Here is a 20,628-nt window from a genome sequence, read left to right as displayed (position 1 = left end):
TGTATTACTGTACACATAGATTCGAAAAAGTTGTCAAAAAACAAATATATAACAAATAAATGTTATCAAAGGCAAGATAAGTTACTTTTCTACCAAACTGGATATATTTTTCGTGTTTTTATTCAATGTAACATGTTTATTCAGCTCGAAAACCATACAGTGTTTACCAATGTATTGGAACATTCAAGATGGCGTCTTATTCTCTCTTTAACACGGTAAGTGTGGAAAAAGATGTTATAAATAAAAAACCGGATAAAATACTGTTAAAAACTCGCTCAATATATGTTACCGTGACATAGGTTCGGTGGGTTTTTAATAGTATTTTGCATAGTTTTTTTTATTTATAACACCTTTTTCCATACTTACGGTGTTAAAGAGGGTGCGAGACGCCATCTTGAATTTTCGAATACATCGGTAAAGACTGTATGTTTTTCGAGCTGAATAAATATGTTTTCATTGAATAAAAACAGTTTGGCAGAAAAGTAACTTATCTTCCTTTGATAACATTTATTTGTTATATATTTGTTTTCTGACAACTTTTTCGAATCTATGTGTACAGTAATACAAACCGGAAAAAACAATTCATTTAGAATTTGTATAATTTATCTTTTAAAAACTTTTAAAGTTGGTTACTTGCTTGGTATTGATTACGTAATAGCTTTTTTTTTATTATTTAAATTATTTAAGAGCTTTATTTTTTAAAATTTCAGACGTTAAATGAATGCACGTTAAAAAACAAAACAAAAATATTTCAGGTAATATTTAGATGCATATCATAATGTGATTGTACGGATAAGGAATAAGAAAGCTGGAAAAAAATATAAATTTAAATAAAAACATTGAAAGAAATGCAAAAATTTGTATTAAGATTGACTTAAACAAATTTACAAGTTCACAAATAAAAATTACAAATATAATTTAAGACTGTCTTTCCCTAATCTTCTACAAATATACATTATATAGAAATAAGTAATATTTACGCCATAGAAAGAGATGGGGATATCTATGAAATCTAAACAGTGAATAATCGCATTAAAATATAGAAAGTGAAGAAACATTCGTGAAAAAATGTTTGGCCCTGAAAAGGGCCGTTTTGGGAATTTTTTTCTTTTGAAGAAAACGCTTTTTACTTGGCGCTGGTGTACTTGGTGACAGCTTTGGTTCCCTCAGAGACAGCATGTTTAGCCAACTCACCAGGGAGAAGGAGACGGACAGCGGTCTGGACCTCACGGCTGCTAAGTGTTCTTTTCTTGCTGTAATGGGACAGACGGCTGGCTTCATTAGCGATTCTCTCAAAAAGATCGTTAACAAAACTGTTCATAATAGACATGGCTTTGCTAGAAATTCCAGTGTCAGGATGAACTTGTTTCATTACTTTGTAAATGTAGATGGAATAACTTTCCTTCCTCTTCTTTCTCTTTTTCTTGCCATCACGGGCAGGTTTAGCCTTACCGGCTTTCTTAGCGCCTTTCTTGCTAACTTCAGTGGGGGGAGCCATTTCGACAAATTAGAAATGATAAAGGCAACGTCTTCCCTTTCCTTTTTATACGAAACACGCCGGCTCCCAGCAACAATCAAAATTTTCTCTCTCAAATCTCTCGTATTTGATTGGTCAGAAACTAGCAACAAAACTACACAACTTGTGAAAGCACTTAAAACAGACAAAAGAACGCCGTTGTGTGAGCGGTAAAATAATCAGCAGTTGGCCGGAGCCGATCTACGCGTATTTAAGGCAAGTTGCGTGCGTTTTGTAAATTAAAGTCGTTTGAGCTTTTTTGAAAGAACAGCAAAACCTAAAGATGTCTGGTCGTGGTAAAGGAGGTAAAGCCAAGGGAAAGAGCAAGACTCGTTCATCCCGTGCCGGACTTCAATTCCCCGTTGGTCGTATCCATCGTCTCCTCCGCAAGGGTAACTATTCGGAGAGAATTGGTGCAGGTGCACCCGTCTATTTGGCTGCCGTCATGGAATATTTGGCCGCTGAGGTTCTCGAGTTGGCTGGAAATGCTGCGAGAGACAACAAGAAATCCAGAATCATTCCCCGTCACTTGCAATTGGCCATCCGTAATGACGAAGAATTAAACAAATTCTTGGCCGGAGTGACCATTGCCCAGGGCGGTGTCCTTCCCAACATCCAAGCTGTACTTCTTCCCAAGAAGACCCAGAAAGCTGCCAAGTAAATTCTCTTATTTCCTTGACACAACACAAACGGCCCTTTTCAGGGCCACCAACATTTTCCCGAAATGTTTTTCGTCAATCTTACTTAATGCGATTTTTTATTTCTGACTTCTGCGATTATTTATGAAGTATTATTATTTTTTTTTTTGCATTTATTATTTTACGCACCTTCAGTAGATTTAATATAAAATTTAGCCCCATCATTTGAATTTCGTTTGAAGTAAATTGAAATGTCTTGTCATACGACGCGGTTAAAGTCAGTCGCCATCTTCTTTTGATTTCGCTTATTCTGTCTAAAGAGATTTTTTGTTGTGTTTCTCCATAACCTACTTGCATTAACTGCTCCCAGTGGCAAACGTGAAACTACAGACTTTTAATCAACATCATATTTATAATATAATTATAAATACTCATTTCGATTTCTTTTTAACTTAAAATAGTCCCAGAAGTTGAACGATAAACCAATTGGTACTGGTCGCGATTTGAGTTCCCTGCCGGACACCATAAAAAACACTGACTTCTCCCTACGCATTAGCAAAGGACATGTGTTAGTTGCCATAGTAAATAAACGATCATGAATTTTTATCGACTTTTTATAAGTTTTACTGTTTATGAATATTGAAATAAAAGAAATTACTACACATTTATTAATAATATCTCACTTTTATCGCCTTTGTTTTTAATCACTTTTATCGACTTTTTCTTTTCTTTTTTAAATAGCATTTTCTTTTTAAATGACGACGTTTTTACTGTTTATGAATATTAAAAGAAAAATAATTACTACTAAAAAAAAAAAAATGGGTGCTAGTGCACTTATGATCCGCGCTATATTTTAAATCGTTTTTCTAAGTTTAATTAAGGTTTAATGTTTTTTTATTATTTAAAAAGCCATTCTTAACATGGGGAGGGTGTTTTGTACCTATTCTCTACTTTAACCTTACAATTGAATAAAAAAAAAACATTAATTAAACTTAGAAATACGATTTAAAATACAGCGCGGATCATAAGTGCACTAGCACCCATTTTTTTTATTAATAAATGTTTAGTAATTATTTTTCTTTCAATATTCATAAACAGTAAAAACGTCGTCATTTAAAAAGAAAATACTATTTAAAAAAGAAAAGAAAAAGTCGATAAAAGTGACACATAAACAGTAAAACAGTAAAAAAAAAAGTCGATAAAAGTGAGATATTATTAATAAATGTGTAGTAATTTCTTTTATTTCAATATTCATAAACAGTAAAACTTATAAAAAGTCGATAAAAATTCATGATCGTTGAGTTACTATGGCAACTAAAACATGTCCTTTGCTAATGCGTAGGGAGAAGTTAGTGTTTTTTATGGTGTTCGGCAGGGAACTCAAATCGCGACCAGTACCAACCAATTGATTAAAGTGGTTTAATCGCAAAAAAGTTCGTGAACAAATAACAGCGTTGCAAATAATTTAGTTTTCTTTGAGACAAACTACGTAAATAAATACCACACTGTTTTTAAGCAATATTATAAATATTTGAAGCGGGAATCAATTTTTATTTTTTTTTTTTTCACTAGAAATAACAAAACGGAAACGTGGTAAAAAAAAACAAAAAAAAAAAAACAATGATAAATCAAATCAATATTATCAAAGGCAAGATAAGTTATTAGAGCTTGTATTACTGTACACATAGATTCGAAAAAGTTGTCAAAAAACAAATACATAAATAAATGTTATCAAAGGCGAGATAAGTTACTTTTCTACCTAAGTGGATAGTTTTCTAATGTTTTTATTTAATGTAACATGTTTATTCAGCTCGAGAAACATAGTGTTTACCGATGTATTAGAAAATTGCAAATGGCGCCCGACTCTCTCTCTCTTTGACACGATAAGTTTGGGAAAAGGAATTAAAAATAAAAAACTACACAAAATACGGTTAGAAACTCGCTCAATATGTGTTAACGTGACATAGGCTGGCATATTTTTGGTGGGTTTATAACAGTATTTTGTATATTATTTTATTTTCAACTCTTTTTCCTAAACTTACCGTGTCAAAGAGAATCAAGCGCCATTTTTAATTTTCCAATACATCGGTAACCACTGTATGTTTTACGAGCCGAATAAACATGTTACATTAAATAAACACGCTAGAAAATTATCCACTTCTTGCCTTTGATAACATTTATTTGTTATATATTTGTTTTTTAATCGAATCTATGTGTACAGTAAAACCTTGTTATTCTTCTACCTATTTTGATTGTGGCTTAATTTATTTTGAAGCGATTAAAAATTTCGGAAAAAAAGTGTTCAATGTTACGGGAGAACTAGAAAAGAAAAATGGCCGAAACGAGAGTGTCATATCTTTTGAAGTCTGTATAATTGCTCAGTAGTGAATTCAACAAAATACTGATAGAAACCCACCCAATAAATTTCACGTTAACATTTATTTGTAATCTAGTTTTTTGAAAACGTTTTCCTTTTGTTGTCTTTAGTAAAAAAATGACCGATATTGCTGGTTCATACTTTTACCAAGTGTTAGTCAGTAAACGATCAGGGCATGTCTATATTGACGATTCAAAGGCCACGATGGTATCCAATAGGTCAATCACACACCTCAATACGTAAATATACATACACATACAAACCTATTTCATGAAATAGGATATATATGCGGTGTTTATTTGATCTATTGATGTTTTTCCCCGAATTCTGTCAAACGAACGTATCAATCTGTAAAGTTAACATTTTCAAATAATTTTATTTAAACTTTGATACATACACCTGTAGTTATTGTTAAAAAATACTCTTTTTTTATTTATTTCTCATGAGAGATCATGTGACAGCAAGTTTTTTTAGGCTACTACTGTCTCAGTTTGAATAATTAATACAAGGGAGATCGGACTTCACATGTAATCATTTTTACTTGAGATCAAGTGACATTAAAATCATCATTCTCCACATTTTAGTTGTCATTATTTTGCATGTTATGATCAAGTGGCAACAAGCAAACATCATTCTATAATTTGCAGTCAATTATTGTTACTTCAGTTTGAGTACAAAATCTCCCCACTGACTAGAGCTCTGAAATAAATTGCTGTTTATTTCAATAATTAAATAACATTTTCAACGACTGGTCATAAAATAATTTATTCTAATAAAAATGATTTGAATTTCTGGAAAAAGAGATCAAGCGAGGGGAAGTCTTCTTTAAACTTTTACTGTCTCAAATTTAATTTTAATACAAGGGAGATAACTTAGTTAAATTAATTTAGAGTTATTGAACTTGAACTTTACATGTTACATTATCTGTAATCATTTTTTACTTGAGATCGTGTGACATTAAAATCATCATTCTCCATATTTCAGTTGTTTGGAATTATTTATGCAGCATATTTGATCAAGTGGAAACAACACAATATCGTCCTATAATTTGCAGTCAAGTTTTGTTACGCCATTTTAAGTGACAAGTCTCCCCACTGTCCTGAGTTGTGAAATAAATGATTAACTGAAAGCTGATTATTTCAATAATATTTTAATAATGAAATAAAGATGGTCGCTATTCAAACCAATCACTGTTAGGCGTTCGATCGAATCGCATCTCTCTTCACTACAAACTGTTTATATCTCAATATAACATTTATTTTTCACCGTTTGATTCTAACTTAACTAAATAATATCTCATACTTATAACGTATGTCACACCGTTCACAAATGACTTCATGAATCTGTAATTGTCGCATGATGAAACTCGCGCATACATCGACTGAAGTAAAAACTTGTATACAATTATCCGCTAGTATTTTTTTTTTTTAATTCCATAGTTATATATGACTTTTAAATATTTTAAGCGAAATTCACTTTAACAAACCCGTCACACGCATCCTTTCCAGATTTTATTTTTCTATTAAAACCCGAACTTAGGGTTAGTGGTAGATTAAAAGTATGGAATTATGTGTTTTATCACTTATAACATCGTCTTTTTTTTTTTTTTTTTTTTTTTTTTACTAAAGTTTCATCAGAAATATTAATTATACAATAGATTGTTACGATTACATTTTGAAGTACCGGTAAAAACTAATTTCGCATAAATATTCTTTTGAGAAAAAAAAACAAAACAAAAAAAAAACGCTTTTTTATTATCACGACTGGCTAACGCATAATAAATAACTACAAATAATATAATTAATTGCTGTCACTTGATCTAAAATACAAAGTAAATAAAGCTAATGGAATAATATGGACAAAGATGGAATACAAGACTTGTAAGCATTTAAACAGTTAAATAGGTCGTTTTTTGGCTTTTGAAATACTTGACAAATTCGCAAATATTACAAGATTTCAAGTATTTATATATTTTATAGAGATTAAAACATTACATTAATCTTAATGGCTTAAATAATGGTTTTATGACGATTTTATTCAACCAATGATTTAATGACTAAACGATTCAATCTTCAAAATCCTATTTATATAATATTCTGCTTGTTCCTTTCTTAATTAATGGAAAAGGCCAAATAACTTTTAGAGGTTAAAATGTAAAAAAAAAAAGAAGCCAAATTCATTAATTCTCGCTTATAAAAAAAACCATCTGGCAACTCGGAAAAGAATATATGACTGGCCACAGTTTGATGTAGCATCGTTTTCACATATTATTATAATAATATATGATTATTGTTGTAATGGTGTGAGAAAAGAACGCGTAGTAATTTCGAAGTGAATGGTTTTTAACCCATTCCTCCCTCCACAAAAAAAAGTGAATGAAATTTTACATAGTAAAGGAGCATTCAAATGAAGCAGGACAAAGTAAATTAAAGTTTGTCTCTTACATTATTATTATTGAACTATGTAGCACAATATTACTTTCAGAGCATTTATTGGTACTTATTAATTTATCTCATTTGGGTTCTTTTTTATTTTAAATATAATGGACACTATTTCCATAGAAATATTAATAAACTCATATTTGCTGCATGTTATTGGATTTTCATTCTAAAATATTTTTTGCACTATCCAGAAAAATATCAATTTTATCAAAACATAATTGTTGATTAAATACATTTCATAGCAACCATTTTTTTTTGGAATTTCGGAAAACTCGCCCCCTTTTGCTAAGTAGGAAAACTGGTCCCTTATTGAATAAACATAGATTTAAAACACATTTTATAACCGTTCTTGAAGAAGATATTGTCTTTAAAAGAGAATACACATCCCATAATATTTTTTTAAAATATTTTTACTTGTTTATTGTTGTTTTAAAAAAATTAAATCAATTTTTCTAAGTTTTCGTTTTCTACCTAGCTTTGAAAGTTTTTGGTCTTTCAACTTATTTTAAAGAGTTTATTTAGTTTAAAAAAAAAGTAATGTCGGGTGTTACTTATGAACAATAATGCCCGACAGAAGAGGATCACGTCTTAGGGGGATAATTGCTCAAAAATAGCAAATTAAAGAAAATATTAAGGTGTTAAAACGAGACCCCCCCAATAAAAAAAAAAGAAATTTGTATATTTTTAGGTAATAATGCACAACCCATAATATTTTTAAAAATATTTTTACATGTTTATTGTTTTAAAAAAAATTTAATTGATTTTTTTTAGTTTTCGTTTTCTACCTAGCTTTGTAAGTTTTTGGTGTTTAAACTTATTTTAAAGAGTTTATTTAGTTAAAAAGAAATAACAAGTAATGTCGCACTCACTCGACATTACTTAGTAAATAATTTTTAACAAAAAAATGTCTGAAAATTAAAGAAAATACTGAGGTAGATGTAGTTTTAAAACGAGCCTCCCCCACCCACAAAAGAATATAAATATGTATATTTTTAAGTACTGCACAAGTGACCCCGAAATGACTTTCAAACGATACCCCCTCCTCCCCATGTTAAGAATTGCTTTCGAAATAGTAACGTTATTATTTCAACGCCGTACCAAAATAAGACCGTGTTTTCTTTTTTTGTTATTTTGTAATAACACAAGAATTATTTAACTGAATTAATTCTTCTAAATAAAATAATTGCTTACTTTGATAATACGTGTTTTCTTTCTTTATTTTTGTTTCTTAATGACACAAAAAGTGTTAAAACTAGAGTATTTTTTAAAATAAATATTTGGTTTCGTTTTTCGTATCTTATTTTTTTTTTAAACAAGAGTTAAAAATAATTTTTAAAAATATTATGGGGGTGCATAGTCTCTTTTAGAAACAATATCTCCTTCAATAACGATAATAAAATGTGTTTTCAATCGATATTTATTCAATAAGGGATCATTTTTCTTACCTAGCAAAAAGGGGGGATTTTTCCGGGCACGGGCTTTCCGGAGACAAGTTTTCCCGGGACGAGTTTTTCGGGCACCATTTTTTACACATCCCCAAATTCTATATCAATCTGTAAAGTAAATAACATTTGTAAATAATTCATGTTATTCTGTAGTATTTTATCTAATATCTATTTTTACTTATCTTTTATGTAATTCTTATTGAATACGGAAATCTAAAATGAAGAGATTTTTTTTTAGCGCAAGAAGCTTTGATAATATTATTTTTTTAAAATCCTTTTTATTCAATAAGTTCGTCTATAATTAATGCGTTTATGTTTATTTCTGTTTATTTGTCGAGCTTTCAACTAACTTTATTCATAAATTATAAATGAAAAAGATTTTATTTCAACGGAAAAGAAAACTTTAATATACACACAAAATTATTCTTTCGTACTCTTTTTTCACAACAACTCTAATATAGTCATAATATTGTCTGTTTTATAATCTGGGAAATATAAGGGAAATAACTTAGTTAAATAATTTTGGAGTTATCGAACTTTTATTGCAAGTAAAGATTCATTTATTTTTATTTAAGGTAAAGTGATATTCAAGTCATCATTCTCCACATTTCAGTTGTTCGTAATTATCCTGTATATTAGATCAAGTAACAACAAGCCAACATTTTTGTTACTTCAGTACAAGTGTTCGAGTCGCTCTAAATATTTTTATTGATTGAAAGTTGATTTTATTTTAATAATTAAATAACATTAGAAACACATTTCCAACGATATATATCTCGCCATAAAATAATTTACTGTAAAAACGATAATTGGCAATTTATATTTGTTTGTATTACAAATAATAAAATAAAACTTTTTTTTTATTATTTAAATGTCTTTTTTTTGGGTGGGATAATATATTTTAAATAGTTTATTTACAATTTCTTCTATAATTGGAATATTTTTATTTTCTTGCTTGAAAACTCTTTTTACACAGTTTATATTAAAATATTTTTAAAATACTTTATCTTTCTTATTAGTATAATAGTTTTCTAATGAACAGAAACATAAAATTTGAATTTAGTAAACATAGTAATAACGTATATAAATAGAGAATATTTGCGAATGAATCTCAGTGGACAAAAATGATGAGGTTCGTTTGTTGGATTGTACGGCAGATCAACCCTTTGAGTCATTTTATGCAGATTATCTTTGGATTTAGAGAGTTATTAATTCATGCTCTAGCTGACATTCGAGTGATATGTTCTTTTTAAAGTTTTGATAAGATTCTTTTAACGGTATGGTTCTGTTGTTTTGTTTTACTGTACATCAACATTTTTTGTAGGTATTTATAATAATGACTTTAAATTGCAGTTTATTACTAATCTATTCAATCTAATGCTCGGTGAAACCTCATAGGAAATATTCAATAAATTTAATAATAAATAATGGTGTGTATTACTGTACACAGATTCGAAAAAGTTGTCAAAAAACAAATATATAACAAATAAATGTTATCAAAGCAAGATAAGCTACTTTTCTACCTAACTGGATATGTTTTTGATGTCTTTATTTAATGTAATATGTTAATTCAGCTCGAAAAAAACAGTGTTTACCGATGTATTGGAAAATTAAAATGGCACCCGACTTTCTCATTGATACGGTATGTCTGGGAAAGGGAGTTAAAATTATAAAAGCAGACAAAATACTGTTAGAAACTCGCTCAATATATGTTATTCGGTGGATTTTTAATATTATTTTGTCTTGGGCGCCATTTGCCTTTGATAACATTTATTTGTTTTTTTGTTTTTTTACAACTTTTTCGGATATAAATTGCCTAAAAACAATTGATGTCGAAAAATGTCGTTTCACTTATAAACGCACCTAAAGAGGAAAATCACATTGAAAAAAAGTCAATGACAGAATATAGAAAACTTATAAAACATAAAAATCGCATTAAATTACAACAGTAAGAAAAAACTTTCATAATAAATTTGTGGCCCTGAAAAGGGCCGTTTGAATATGAAGAGAGATAATAAATTTAAGCTCTCTCGCCTCGGATACGACGAGCCAATTGGATGTCCTTCGGCATGATGGTGACACGTTTGGCGTGGATGGCACACAAGTTGGTGTCTTCGAAAAGACCAACCAAGTAAGCTTCACTGGCCTCCTGAAGAGCCATCACAGAAGAACTCTGGAAACGGAGATCGGTCTTGAAGTCTTGGGCGATTTCACGAACCAAACGTTGGAAGGGAAGTTTCCTGATGAGAAGCTCAGTGGATTTTTGATAACGTCTGATCTCACGGAGAGCTACAGTACCGGGCCTGTAACGATGGGGTTTCTTCACTCCACCAGTGGCTGGAGCACTTTTACGCGCCGCTTTGGTAGCCAACTGTTTACGAGGAGCTTTTCCTCCGGTGGATTTACGAGCGGTCTGCTTAGTACGGGCCATTACGACGAACTTATTATTCAAATGATTTCCAAATGAATTTTACGCACGAGCCGACGACCGTTACAGCTTTTATATGAGCTGTTATCAGCTGCTGCTGCTACTTTCTGAAGTGCTCGTTCAGTTTTCCTTTGTTCGGTGCTCGCAAAATGTTCAAATATTTCCCTTTATTCTCATTGGTGATAAAGCATCACGTGGGGTGCTTTCAACTAGGTCCGCCGGATTTTGTGCGGAGACCTATATATAGTAAATTTGATTTGTTGTCCGCCGTACATTAGTATTTTCATACTACTACTTCAATTGACAACAACATGTCTGGTCGCGGAAAGGGAGGAAAAGGTTTAGGAAAAGGAGGCGCTAAGCGTCATCGTAAAGTACTTCGTGATAACATCCAGGGTATCACGAAACCCGCTATCCGTCGTCTTGCCCGTCGAGGTGGTGTGAAACGTATCTCTGGTCTGATCTACGAAGAAACTCGTGGTGTCCTGAAGGTTTTCCTTGAAAATGTCATCCGTGATGCCGTCACGTACACCGAGCACGCCAAGAGGAAGACTGTCACCGCCATGGATGTCGTCTACGCTCTGAAGAGACAAGGAAGAACCCTTTACGGATTCGGAGGTTAAACCATTATTTGACCCAAGACAAAACGAACCAAACCAAACGGCCCTTTTCAGGGCCACCAACATTTTCCGAAAAGTATTTTTCCAAATCTAACTTTTATGCGTTTATCTTTTCATAACGTCTAATTTGATGGATTTTTTTTTTAAAATCCGTTTTTCATTATTCTGTATAATTCGCTTATTTTGTTTTCATTGCGGACATGAATAATTAGCTATTCTGTTTAAAAACCTCAGACTTAAAAATAATTTTACAATTATAACAAAAGTATTAATCCCATGTACTAACTTCCAATATTTGAGCAAATATGGTATATCACTCAAAAAGAAAAAAAATCCTATAATTTTAAATAACTTTGTTTTTAGGCAAGAATTTAAGTTAAATTATCTGTGAAATATTCAAAACAAAGTGGGGGAATTTTGTCAGTTCTCAAAGATAATGACTGCAATTGAAAAAAAATACAAAGGAATGATGATAATAAAATTGCATATATTTCTTTATATCTAATAGATTAATGTTTTTTGATCATCGTTGGTGTCTTTTAATGGGGTGGGAATTCAATTAAGTAAATTCATTTTTAACTAAAAGTATATTTAGGTGGTTATATTGATGGGAGTTTGGTTCACGTGACAAGTGAATTCTACAGATTTCATTTTAATAAACACTTACAAAACCAAACGTTCTCTATTATAACTGCCCAACTCATAATAATTCTGAGTAGCAATATTATTTTAATAAACACTGAGTTTATTTGGTAAATGAATGTTTGGAAAAAAAAAAAAATTAAACAGTAGTGATAGAAATCCACCCATTAGATGCAGCCATCTTGTTTTCGCTCCAACTTATCAACAAGGCAATACTTATGTTTTAAATAAAGATACTTTAAAATAAGTTAAAACATCAAAATCCTATTCAGGTAAGGAAAAAATTTATCTTGCCTTTGGTAACATTTTGTTTTTTGTTTCTTACTATTTTTTCGTTTCTGTTAAATAAATGCCCTTTTTTAAATCAGTCCTCAACATTTAACAAAACACTGGTAGAGAAGCACTCAGTAAATGTCAATGTGACAATATGGATCTGAGATTTGTGCACATTTTGAAATTGTTCACTCTGGAAAATACTTTTACAAATAAAATCGGTACTTTATTGAGAAAGATGCGAAATATGTCAGTTGAAAAACTAATTTACGGACATTTTTATTGCTAAAATTCGTCTAGAAACTTTTCCGTCATTTTTTTTTTTTTTTTTAATGTAAACTAACATTTTCAACAGATAAGTTGGCAGGATTGCAGTTTACAGGGAAATCAAGGGACGCAACTCCTGCCAAACTAAAAAGGACGCAAACAGAATCACCGGGGGGCACCTGTTTCAATTTTTCTTTTTCTTGTTAATTTAAATGAACTGTTTGAATAAGTTATTTTTTTAACAAAGGAAGAACATAGAACTTTATAAAACAGTTATAAATTATTTTAAGAAAGAATTATTTTAATAACATAGAATTATTTGAAGAACATAGAATTTTATTAAACAGTTAATTTTTAAAACGAAAAACAGTTATGAATTATTTTAAGAAAGAATTATTTGAAGAACATAGAATTATTTTAAGAACATAGAACTTTATTAAACAGTTAATTTTTAAAACGAATACTGTTCGCGGATGCATCTGATGATTCATGGAAAACATTCACCCTTCTCTCTTTTTCGCCATAAAAATTCCATCAGATGCAAGCCGAACATATTTTGTCGATTCCCAAACTTTCGTATATGTTTTTTGGCGTGTGACCATAGTCCTTCAATAGTCTGTGTGTGCACTGAAGGGTCCAACGGATCAACGAAGTTGTCTTCGTGGACGACAGTGTCGTGCTCATAAATTCCTTGAGCGAGTCGATCAAGTCCTTGGTAAGCCGCCCAACCGTCAGAAATAATTCTTGTTCCTGGCAGGCACCATGAATTTATGATTGGAAACAGGGTATCTCGATCCCTATTTCCCACTATTGCGAAATTGCACAAATTCGAGCCTCTTTCCACTGCGCCAAAAAGCCAAACGCCCTTCCTCACACGTCCCCTATTATACTTTCGTCGGAAAAAATATGACTCATCCACCTCCACTTCTTTAGGTGTCGAATGTTCGTCTCTCCCACCTAACATGATGGGATGGTCCAGCATGTCCTGTTCACAGACTTCTCTTATGAATGACATCCAATCTACGATTGTATGGTTACTTACACTTGCTTCCTGTTTAATTTTAATCTGCGGCATCTCCATGCTCCAACTGAGCAAAATAACTAAAATCTGCTTTATTGTCAGATGACTTCTCTGTAAGAAGGAACCCATCCTTGGCAAACCACCCTTCTTACAGACAGGACACTTCCACGCAAAACCATCCCCTTTGGCTCCGTTTTTATAGAGAATTCGATCTCTCTCACACGAGCTGCAGAAACTCCTATTCGGTATGAGTCCCAATGAGGCCGCTGTTTGTAACTGTACCTCGTTATTTGGTGGCAGCAAATTATACAAATGCTCATAGGTCCACTTCTGCTCTTCCACTTCAGTCGTAGACATAACGTGGTCAACGATAGTAGTTCTCATTTTGGTAAAAAAAATAAAAACGTAAAGAATAAAAGATTGTAAAAACAAAAAATTAAAGAAGAAAATAATTTAGAAGTAAAACGAATAAAAAACAAAGGAATTAGAAAGAAATGAACTATTCAAAAGAAATCTTAAAACTTGTTATATTATTCCACGTGTAGTAGGTTCGGTTAAAATTCGTAATTTAAAAATTGAAACAGGTGCCCCCCGGTGATTCTGTTTGCGTCCTTTTTAGTTTGGCAGGAGTTGCGTCCCTTGATTTCCCTGTAAACTGCAATCCTGCCGATAAGTTTTCCTCGTATACCGTTTTCCTATTTTGAACTGTAATATTTTGCATATATCTCAATATAAATAAGCACCCGACAATTTTTAAAGATCGTTAAAAGAAAATTTGACGGTTTATTATACACGACCCAAGAGTTATGTCCCTTTGTTTAATATAGTAAGTATTATAATTAGTGAAGTCATTGTTTTGTAATTAAACCGGTTTATCGACGGGAGATAACTAAAAACTCAATTAGGTAAATTTTCTTTCAATAATTGTTTTCATCGATAATTATTTTTTAACCGATTATTTTTCGTAATTTTGGAGAGTTTAATTACGGCGACATTACGTTCTAACATATCGTTTCTTTCTACTAAAATGAATAAATTCTATTGAAATAAAAATAAAATGATTTTTCTGTGACCCCTGTGTGTGCATGACACAGCACATGTACGTATGTATATATATATGAAGTATATATTAGTAATATAATATTACATAGGATGATGCAGAAGTATAGGCAACATGACGTCCGCAACAAACTATCAAAAACATTTTTTTTTTTTAAGTCAAGTATTGTAACCCCATTTGGATTTGTTTTACGATCCACAGATACAAAAAAGTTGCCAGAAAACAAATATAACAAATAAATGTTAGAAAATGTAAGATAAGTTCGTTTTCTCTATAACTGGATAAGATTTCAATATTGTTTTTGTAAAATGTTTATTCTGTTCGAAAAGCAAGCTACATTGAACGCTACCGATGAACAAGAAAAAATGGCCGCGATTTCTTTGAAGACTCGACAAAAACTTCAAAATAAGAAATAAAAGAATGGGGATTTGTTTTACAATACACGTGGTACGAAAAATTTTCAAATAACAAATAAATGTTATTAAAGACAAGTTACTCTTCTACCTATCTGATAAAGTTTTTGTGGCTTTACTCACTTTAAAACGTTTATGCGGTTCGAAAAACTGTCTAGATTCAGGTGAACACAAGAAAAACTTGCAGCGAATGTTTGAAATTTCGACGATGAGTTAAAAATTGTAATCGATTTATTTGGACAAAAACTAAGTTTTTCTGTCGATTTTACAAGGGGTGTAATTTTTTAAAGTCTGTTTCGATTATATTTGATATGCAAGAATTGAACTCCGAAATTAAGATTTGAACTTCGGTAAGACAATCAAAATACATTCGCACATTAGAAAAAATGGATTTGTATTACTGTACACATAGATTCGAAAAAGTTGTCAAAAAACAAATATATAACAAATAAATGTTATCAAAGGCAAGATAAGTTACTTTTCTACCAAACTGGATATATTTTTCGTGTTTTTATTCAATGTAACATGTTTATTCAGCTCGAAAACCATACAGTGTTTACCAATGTATTGGAACATTCAAGATGGCGTCTTATTCTCTCTTTAACACGGTAAGTGTGGAAAAAGATGTTATAAATAAAAAACCGGATAAAATACTGTTAAAAACTCGCTCAATATATGTTACCGTGACATAGGTTCGGTGGGTTTTTAATAGTATTTTGCATAGTTTTTTTTATTTATAACACCTTTTTCCATACTTACGGTGTTAAAGAGGGTGCGAGACGCCATCTTGAATTTTCGAATACATCGGTAAAGACTGTATGTTTTTCGAGCTGAATAAATATGTTTTCATTGAATAAAAACAGTTTGGCAGAAAAGTAACTTATCTTCCTTTGATAACATTTATTTGTTATATATTTGTTTTCTGACAACTTTTTCGAATCTATGTGTACAGTAATACAAACCGGAAAAAACAATTCATTTAGAATTTGTATAATTTATCTTTTAAAAACTTTTAAAGTTGGTTACTTGCTTGGTATTGATTACGTAATAGCTTTTTTTTTATTATTTAAATTATTTAAGAGCTTTATTTTTTAAAATTTCAGACGTTAAATGAATGCACGTTAAAAAACAAAACAAAAATATTTCAGGTAATATTTAGATGCATATCATAATGTGATTGTACGGATAAGGAATAAGAAAGCTGGAAAAAAATATAAATTTAAATAAAAACATTGAAAGAAATGCAAAAATTTGTATTAAGATTGACTTAAACAAATTTACAAGTTCACAAATAAAAATTACAAATATAATTTAAGACTGTCTTTCCCTAATCTTCTACAAATATACATTATATAGAAATAAGTAATATTTACGCCATAGAAAGAGATGGGGATATCTATGAAATCTAAACAGTGAATAATCGCATTAAAATATAGAAAGTGAAGAAACATTCGTGAAAAAATGTTTGGCCCTGAAAAGGGCCGTTTTGGGAATTTTTTTCTTTTGAAGAAAACGCTTTTTACTTGGCGCTGGTGTACTTGGTGACAGCTTTGGTTCCCTCAGAGACAGCATGTTTAGCCAACTCACCAGGGAGAAGGAGACGGACAGCGGTCTGGACCTCACGGCTGCTAAGTGTTCTTTTCTTGCTGTAATGGGACAGACGGCTGGCTTCATTAGCGATTCTCTCAAAAAGATCGTTAACAAAACTGTTCATAATAGACATGGCTTTGCTAGAAATTCCAGTGTCAGGATGAACTTGTTTCATTACTTTGTAAATGTAGATGGAATAACTTTCCTTCCTCTTCTTTCTCTTTTTCTTGCCATCACGGGCAGGTTTAGCCTTACCGGCTTTCTTAGCGCCTTTCTTGCTAACTTCAGTGGGGGGAGCCATTTCGACAAATTAGAAATGATAAAGGCAACGTCTTCCCTTTCCTTTTTATACGAAACACGCCGGCTCCCAGCAACAATCAAAATTTTCTCTCTCAAATCTCTCGTATTTGATTGGTCAGAAACTAGCAACAAAACTACACAACTTGTGAAAGCACTTAAAACAGACAAAAGAACGCCGTTGTGTGAGCGGTAAAATAATCAGCAGTTGGCCGGAGCCGATCTACGCGTATTTAAGGCAAGTTGCGTGCGTTTTGTAAATTAAAGTCGTTTGAGCTTTTTTGAAAGAACAGCAAAACCTAAAGATGTCTGGTCGTGGTAAAGGAGGTAAAGCCAAGGGAAAGAGCAAGACTCGTTCATCCCGTGCCGGACTTCAATTCCCCGTTGGTCGTATCCATCGTCTCCTCCGCAAGGGTAACTATTCGGAGAGAATTGGTGCAGGTGCACCCGTCTATTTGGCTGCCGTCATGGAATATTTGGCCGCTGAGGTTCTCGAGTTGGCTGGAAATGCTGCGAGAGACAACAAGAAATCCAGAATCATTCCCCGTCACTTGCAATTGGCCATCCGTAATGACGAAGAATTAAACAAATTCTTGGCCGGAGTGACCATTGCCCAGGGCGGTGTCCTTCCCAACATCCAAGCTGTACTTCTTCCCAAGAAGACCCAGAAAGCTGCCAAGTAAATTCTCTTATTTCCTTGACACAACACAAACGGCCCTTTTCAGGGCCACCAACATTTTCCCGAAATGTTTTTCGTCAATCTTACTTAATGCGATTTTTTATTTCTGACTTCTGCGATTATTTATGAAGTATTATTATTTTTTTTTTTGCATTTATTATTTTACGCACCTTCAGTAGATTTAATATAAAATTTAGCCCCATCATTTGAATTTCGTTTGAAGTAAATTGAAATGTCTTGTCATACGACGCGGTTAAAGTCAGTCGCCATCTTCTTTTGATTTCGCTTATTCTGTCTAAAGAGATTTTTTGTTGTGTTTCTCCATAACCTACTTGCATTAACTGCTCCCAGTGGCAAACGTGAAACTACAGACTTTTAATCAACATCATATTTATAATATAATTATAAATACTCATTTCGATTTCTTTTTAACTTAAAATAGTCCCAGAAGTTGAACGATAAACCAATTGGTACTGGTCGCGATTTGAGTTCCCTGCCGGACACCATAAAAAACACTGACTTCTCCCTACGCATTAGCAAAGGACATGTGTTAGTTGCCATAGTAAATAAACGATCATGAATTTTTATCGACTTTTTATAAGTTTTACTGTTTATGAATATTGAAATAAAAGAAATTACTACACATTTATTAATAATATCTCACTTTTATCGCCTTTGTTTTTAATCACTTTTATCGACTTTTTTTTTACTGTTATGTGTCACTTTTATCGACTTTTTCTTTTCTTTTTTAAATAGCATTTTCTTTTTAAATGACGACGTTTTTACTGTTTATGAATATTAAATAAAAAATAATTACTACAAAAAAAAAAAAAAATGGGTGCTAGTGCACTTATGATCCGCGCTATATTTTAAATCGTTTTTCTAAGTTTAATTAAGGTTTAATGTTTTTTTATTATTTAAAAAGCCATTCTTAACATGGGGAGGGTGTTTTGTACCTATTCTCTACTTTAACCTTACAATTGAATAAAAAAAAACATTAATTAAACTTAGAAATACGATTTAAAATACAGCGCGGATCATAAGTGCACTAGCACCCATTTTTTTATTAATAAATGTTTAGTAATTATTTTTCTTTCAATATTCATAAACAGTAAAAACGTCGTCATTTAAAAAGAAAATACTATTTAAAAAAGAAAAGAAAAAGTCGATAAAAGTGACACATAAACAGTAAAACAGTAAAAAAAAAAGTCGATAAAAGTGAGATATTATTAATAAATGTGTAGTAATTTCTTTTATTTCAATATTCATAAACAGTAAAACTTATAAAAAGTCGATAAAAATTCATGATCGTTGAGTTACTATGGCAACTAAAACATGTCCTTTGCTAATGCGTAGGGAGAAGTTAGTGTTTTTTATGGTGTTCGGCAGGGAACTCAAATCGCGACCAGTACCAACCAATTGATTAAAGTGGTTTAATCGCAAAAAAGTTCGTGAACAAATAACAGCGTTGCAAATAATTTAGTTTTCTTTGAGACAAACTACGTAAATAAATACCACACTGTTTTTAAGCAATATTATAAATATTTGAAGCGGGAATCAATTTTTATTTATTTTTTTTTCACTAGAAATAACAAAACGGAAACGTGGTAAAAAAAAACAAAAAAAAAAAACAATGATAAATCAAATAAATATTATCAAAGGCAAGATAAGTTATTAGAGCTTGTATTACTGTACACATAGATTCGAAAAAGTTGTCAAAAAACAAATACATAAATAAATGTTATCAAAGGCGAGATAAGTTACTTTTCTACCTAAGTGGATAGTTTTCTAATGTTTTTATTTAATGTAACATGTTTATTCAGCTCGAGAAACATAGTGTTTACCGATGTATTAGAAAATTGCAAATGGCGCCCGACTCTCTCTCTCTTTGACACGATAAGTTTGGGAAAAGGAATTAAAAAAAAAAACTACACAAAATACGGTTAGAAACTCGCTCAATATGTGTTAACGTGACATAGGCTGGCATATTTTTGGTGGGTTTATAACAGTATTTTGTATATTATTTTATTTTCAACTCTTTTTCCTAAACTTACCGTGTCAAAGAGAATCAAGCGCCATTTTTAATTTTCCAATACATCGGTAACCACTGTATGTTTTACGAGCCGAATAAACATGTTACATTAAATAAACACGCTAGAAAATTATCCACTTCTTGCCTTTGATAACATTTATTTGTTATATATTTGTTTTTTAATCGAATCTATGTGTACAGTAAAACCTTGTTATTCTTCTACCTATTTTGATTGTGGCTTAATTTATTTTGAAGCGATTAAAAATTTCGGAAAAAAAGTGTTCAATGTTACGGGAGAACTAGAAAAGAAAAATGGCCGAAACGAGAGTGTCATATCTTTTGAAGTCTGTATAATTGCTCAGTAGTGAATTCAACAAAATACTGATAGAAACCCACCCAATAAATTTCACGTTAACATTTATTTGTAATCTAGTTTTTTGAAAACGTTTTCCTTTTGTTGTCTTTAGTAAAAAAATGACCGATATTGCTGGTTCATACTTTTACCAAGTGTTAGTCAGTAAACGATCAGGGCATGTCTATATTGACGATTCAAAGGCCACGATGGTATCCAATAGGTCAATCACACACCTCAATACGTAAATATACATACACATACAAACCTATTTCATGAAATAGGATATATATGCGGTGTTTATTTGATCTATTGATGTTTTTCCCCGAATTCTGTCAAACGAACGTATCAATCTGTAAAGTTAACATTTTCAAATAATTTTATTTAAACTTTGATACATACACCTGTAGTTATTGTTAAAAAATACTCTTTTTTTATTTATTTCTCATGAGAGATCATGTGACAGCAAGTTTTTTTAGGCTACTACTGTCTCAGTTTGAATAATTAATACAAGGGAGATCGGACTTCACATGTAAT

The 20,628-nt window shown here is 31.4% G+C and overlaps 4 protein-coding genes and 2 pseudogenes across 6 annotated transcripts; 3 read left to right on the top strand and 3 right to left on the bottom strand.

Annotated features, from left to right (window-relative positions):
• Positions 1-1,100: 1,100 nt before the first annotated feature.
• Positions 1,101-1,562, bottom strand: LOC145240152 (histone H2B, gonadal pseudogene; annotated as a pseudogene). Its single transcript, XR_013862494.1, has one exon. The product of XR_013862494.1 is annotated as a histone H2B, gonadal pseudogene (transcript).
• A 237-nt stretch (positions 1,563-1,799) lies between these two features.
• On the top strand, positions 1,800-2,177 carry LOC145240237 (histone H2A-like). Its single transcript, XM_080103818.1, has one exon. It carries the CDS (start codon positions 1,800-1,802, stop codon positions 2,175-2,177), a length of 378 nt encoding a protein of 125 aa, XP_079959944.1.
• Positions 2,178-10,437: 8,260 nt separating this feature from the next.
• On the bottom strand, positions 10,438-10,848 carry LOC145240236 (histone H3). Its single transcript, XM_080103817.1, has one exon. The coding sequence runs from the start codon at positions 10,846-10,848 to the stop codon at positions 10,438-10,440; it is 411 nt and encodes a 136-aa protein (XP_079959943.1).
• Positions 10,849-11,156: 308 nt separating this feature from the next.
• Positions 11,157-11,468, top strand: LOC145240235 (histone H4). Its single transcript, XM_080103816.1, has one exon. The coding sequence runs from the start codon at positions 11,157-11,159 to the stop codon at positions 11,466-11,468; it is 312 nt and encodes a 103-aa protein (XP_079959942.1).
• A 5,166-nt stretch (positions 11,469-16,634) lies between these two features.
• On the bottom strand, positions 16,635-17,096 carry LOC145240151 (histone H2B, gonadal pseudogene; annotated as a pseudogene). Its single transcript, XR_013862493.1, has one exon. The product of XR_013862493.1 is annotated as a histone H2B, gonadal pseudogene (transcript).
• Positions 17,097-17,333: 237 nt separating this feature from the next.
• LOC145240234 (histone H2A-like) lies at positions 17,334-17,711 on the top strand. Its single transcript, XM_080103815.1, has one exon. The coding sequence runs from the start codon at positions 17,334-17,336 to the stop codon at positions 17,709-17,711; it is 378 nt and encodes a 125-aa protein (XP_079959941.1).
• The last annotated feature ends 2,917 nt before the right edge of the window (positions 17,712-20,628 follow it).

The sequence above is a fragment of the Euprymna scolopes genome, chromosome 19 (assembly GCF_053919585.1).
Source record: "Euprymna scolopes isolate OS-2025 chromosome 19, ASM5391958v1, whole genome shotgun sequence".
Lineage (NCBI taxonomy): Eukaryota > Metazoa > Mollusca > Cephalopoda > Sepiida > Sepiolidae > Euprymna > Euprymna scolopes.
The sequence above is the reverse complement of the archived record's forward strand: the minus strand, read 5'-3'. Positions and strand labels throughout refer to the sequence as shown.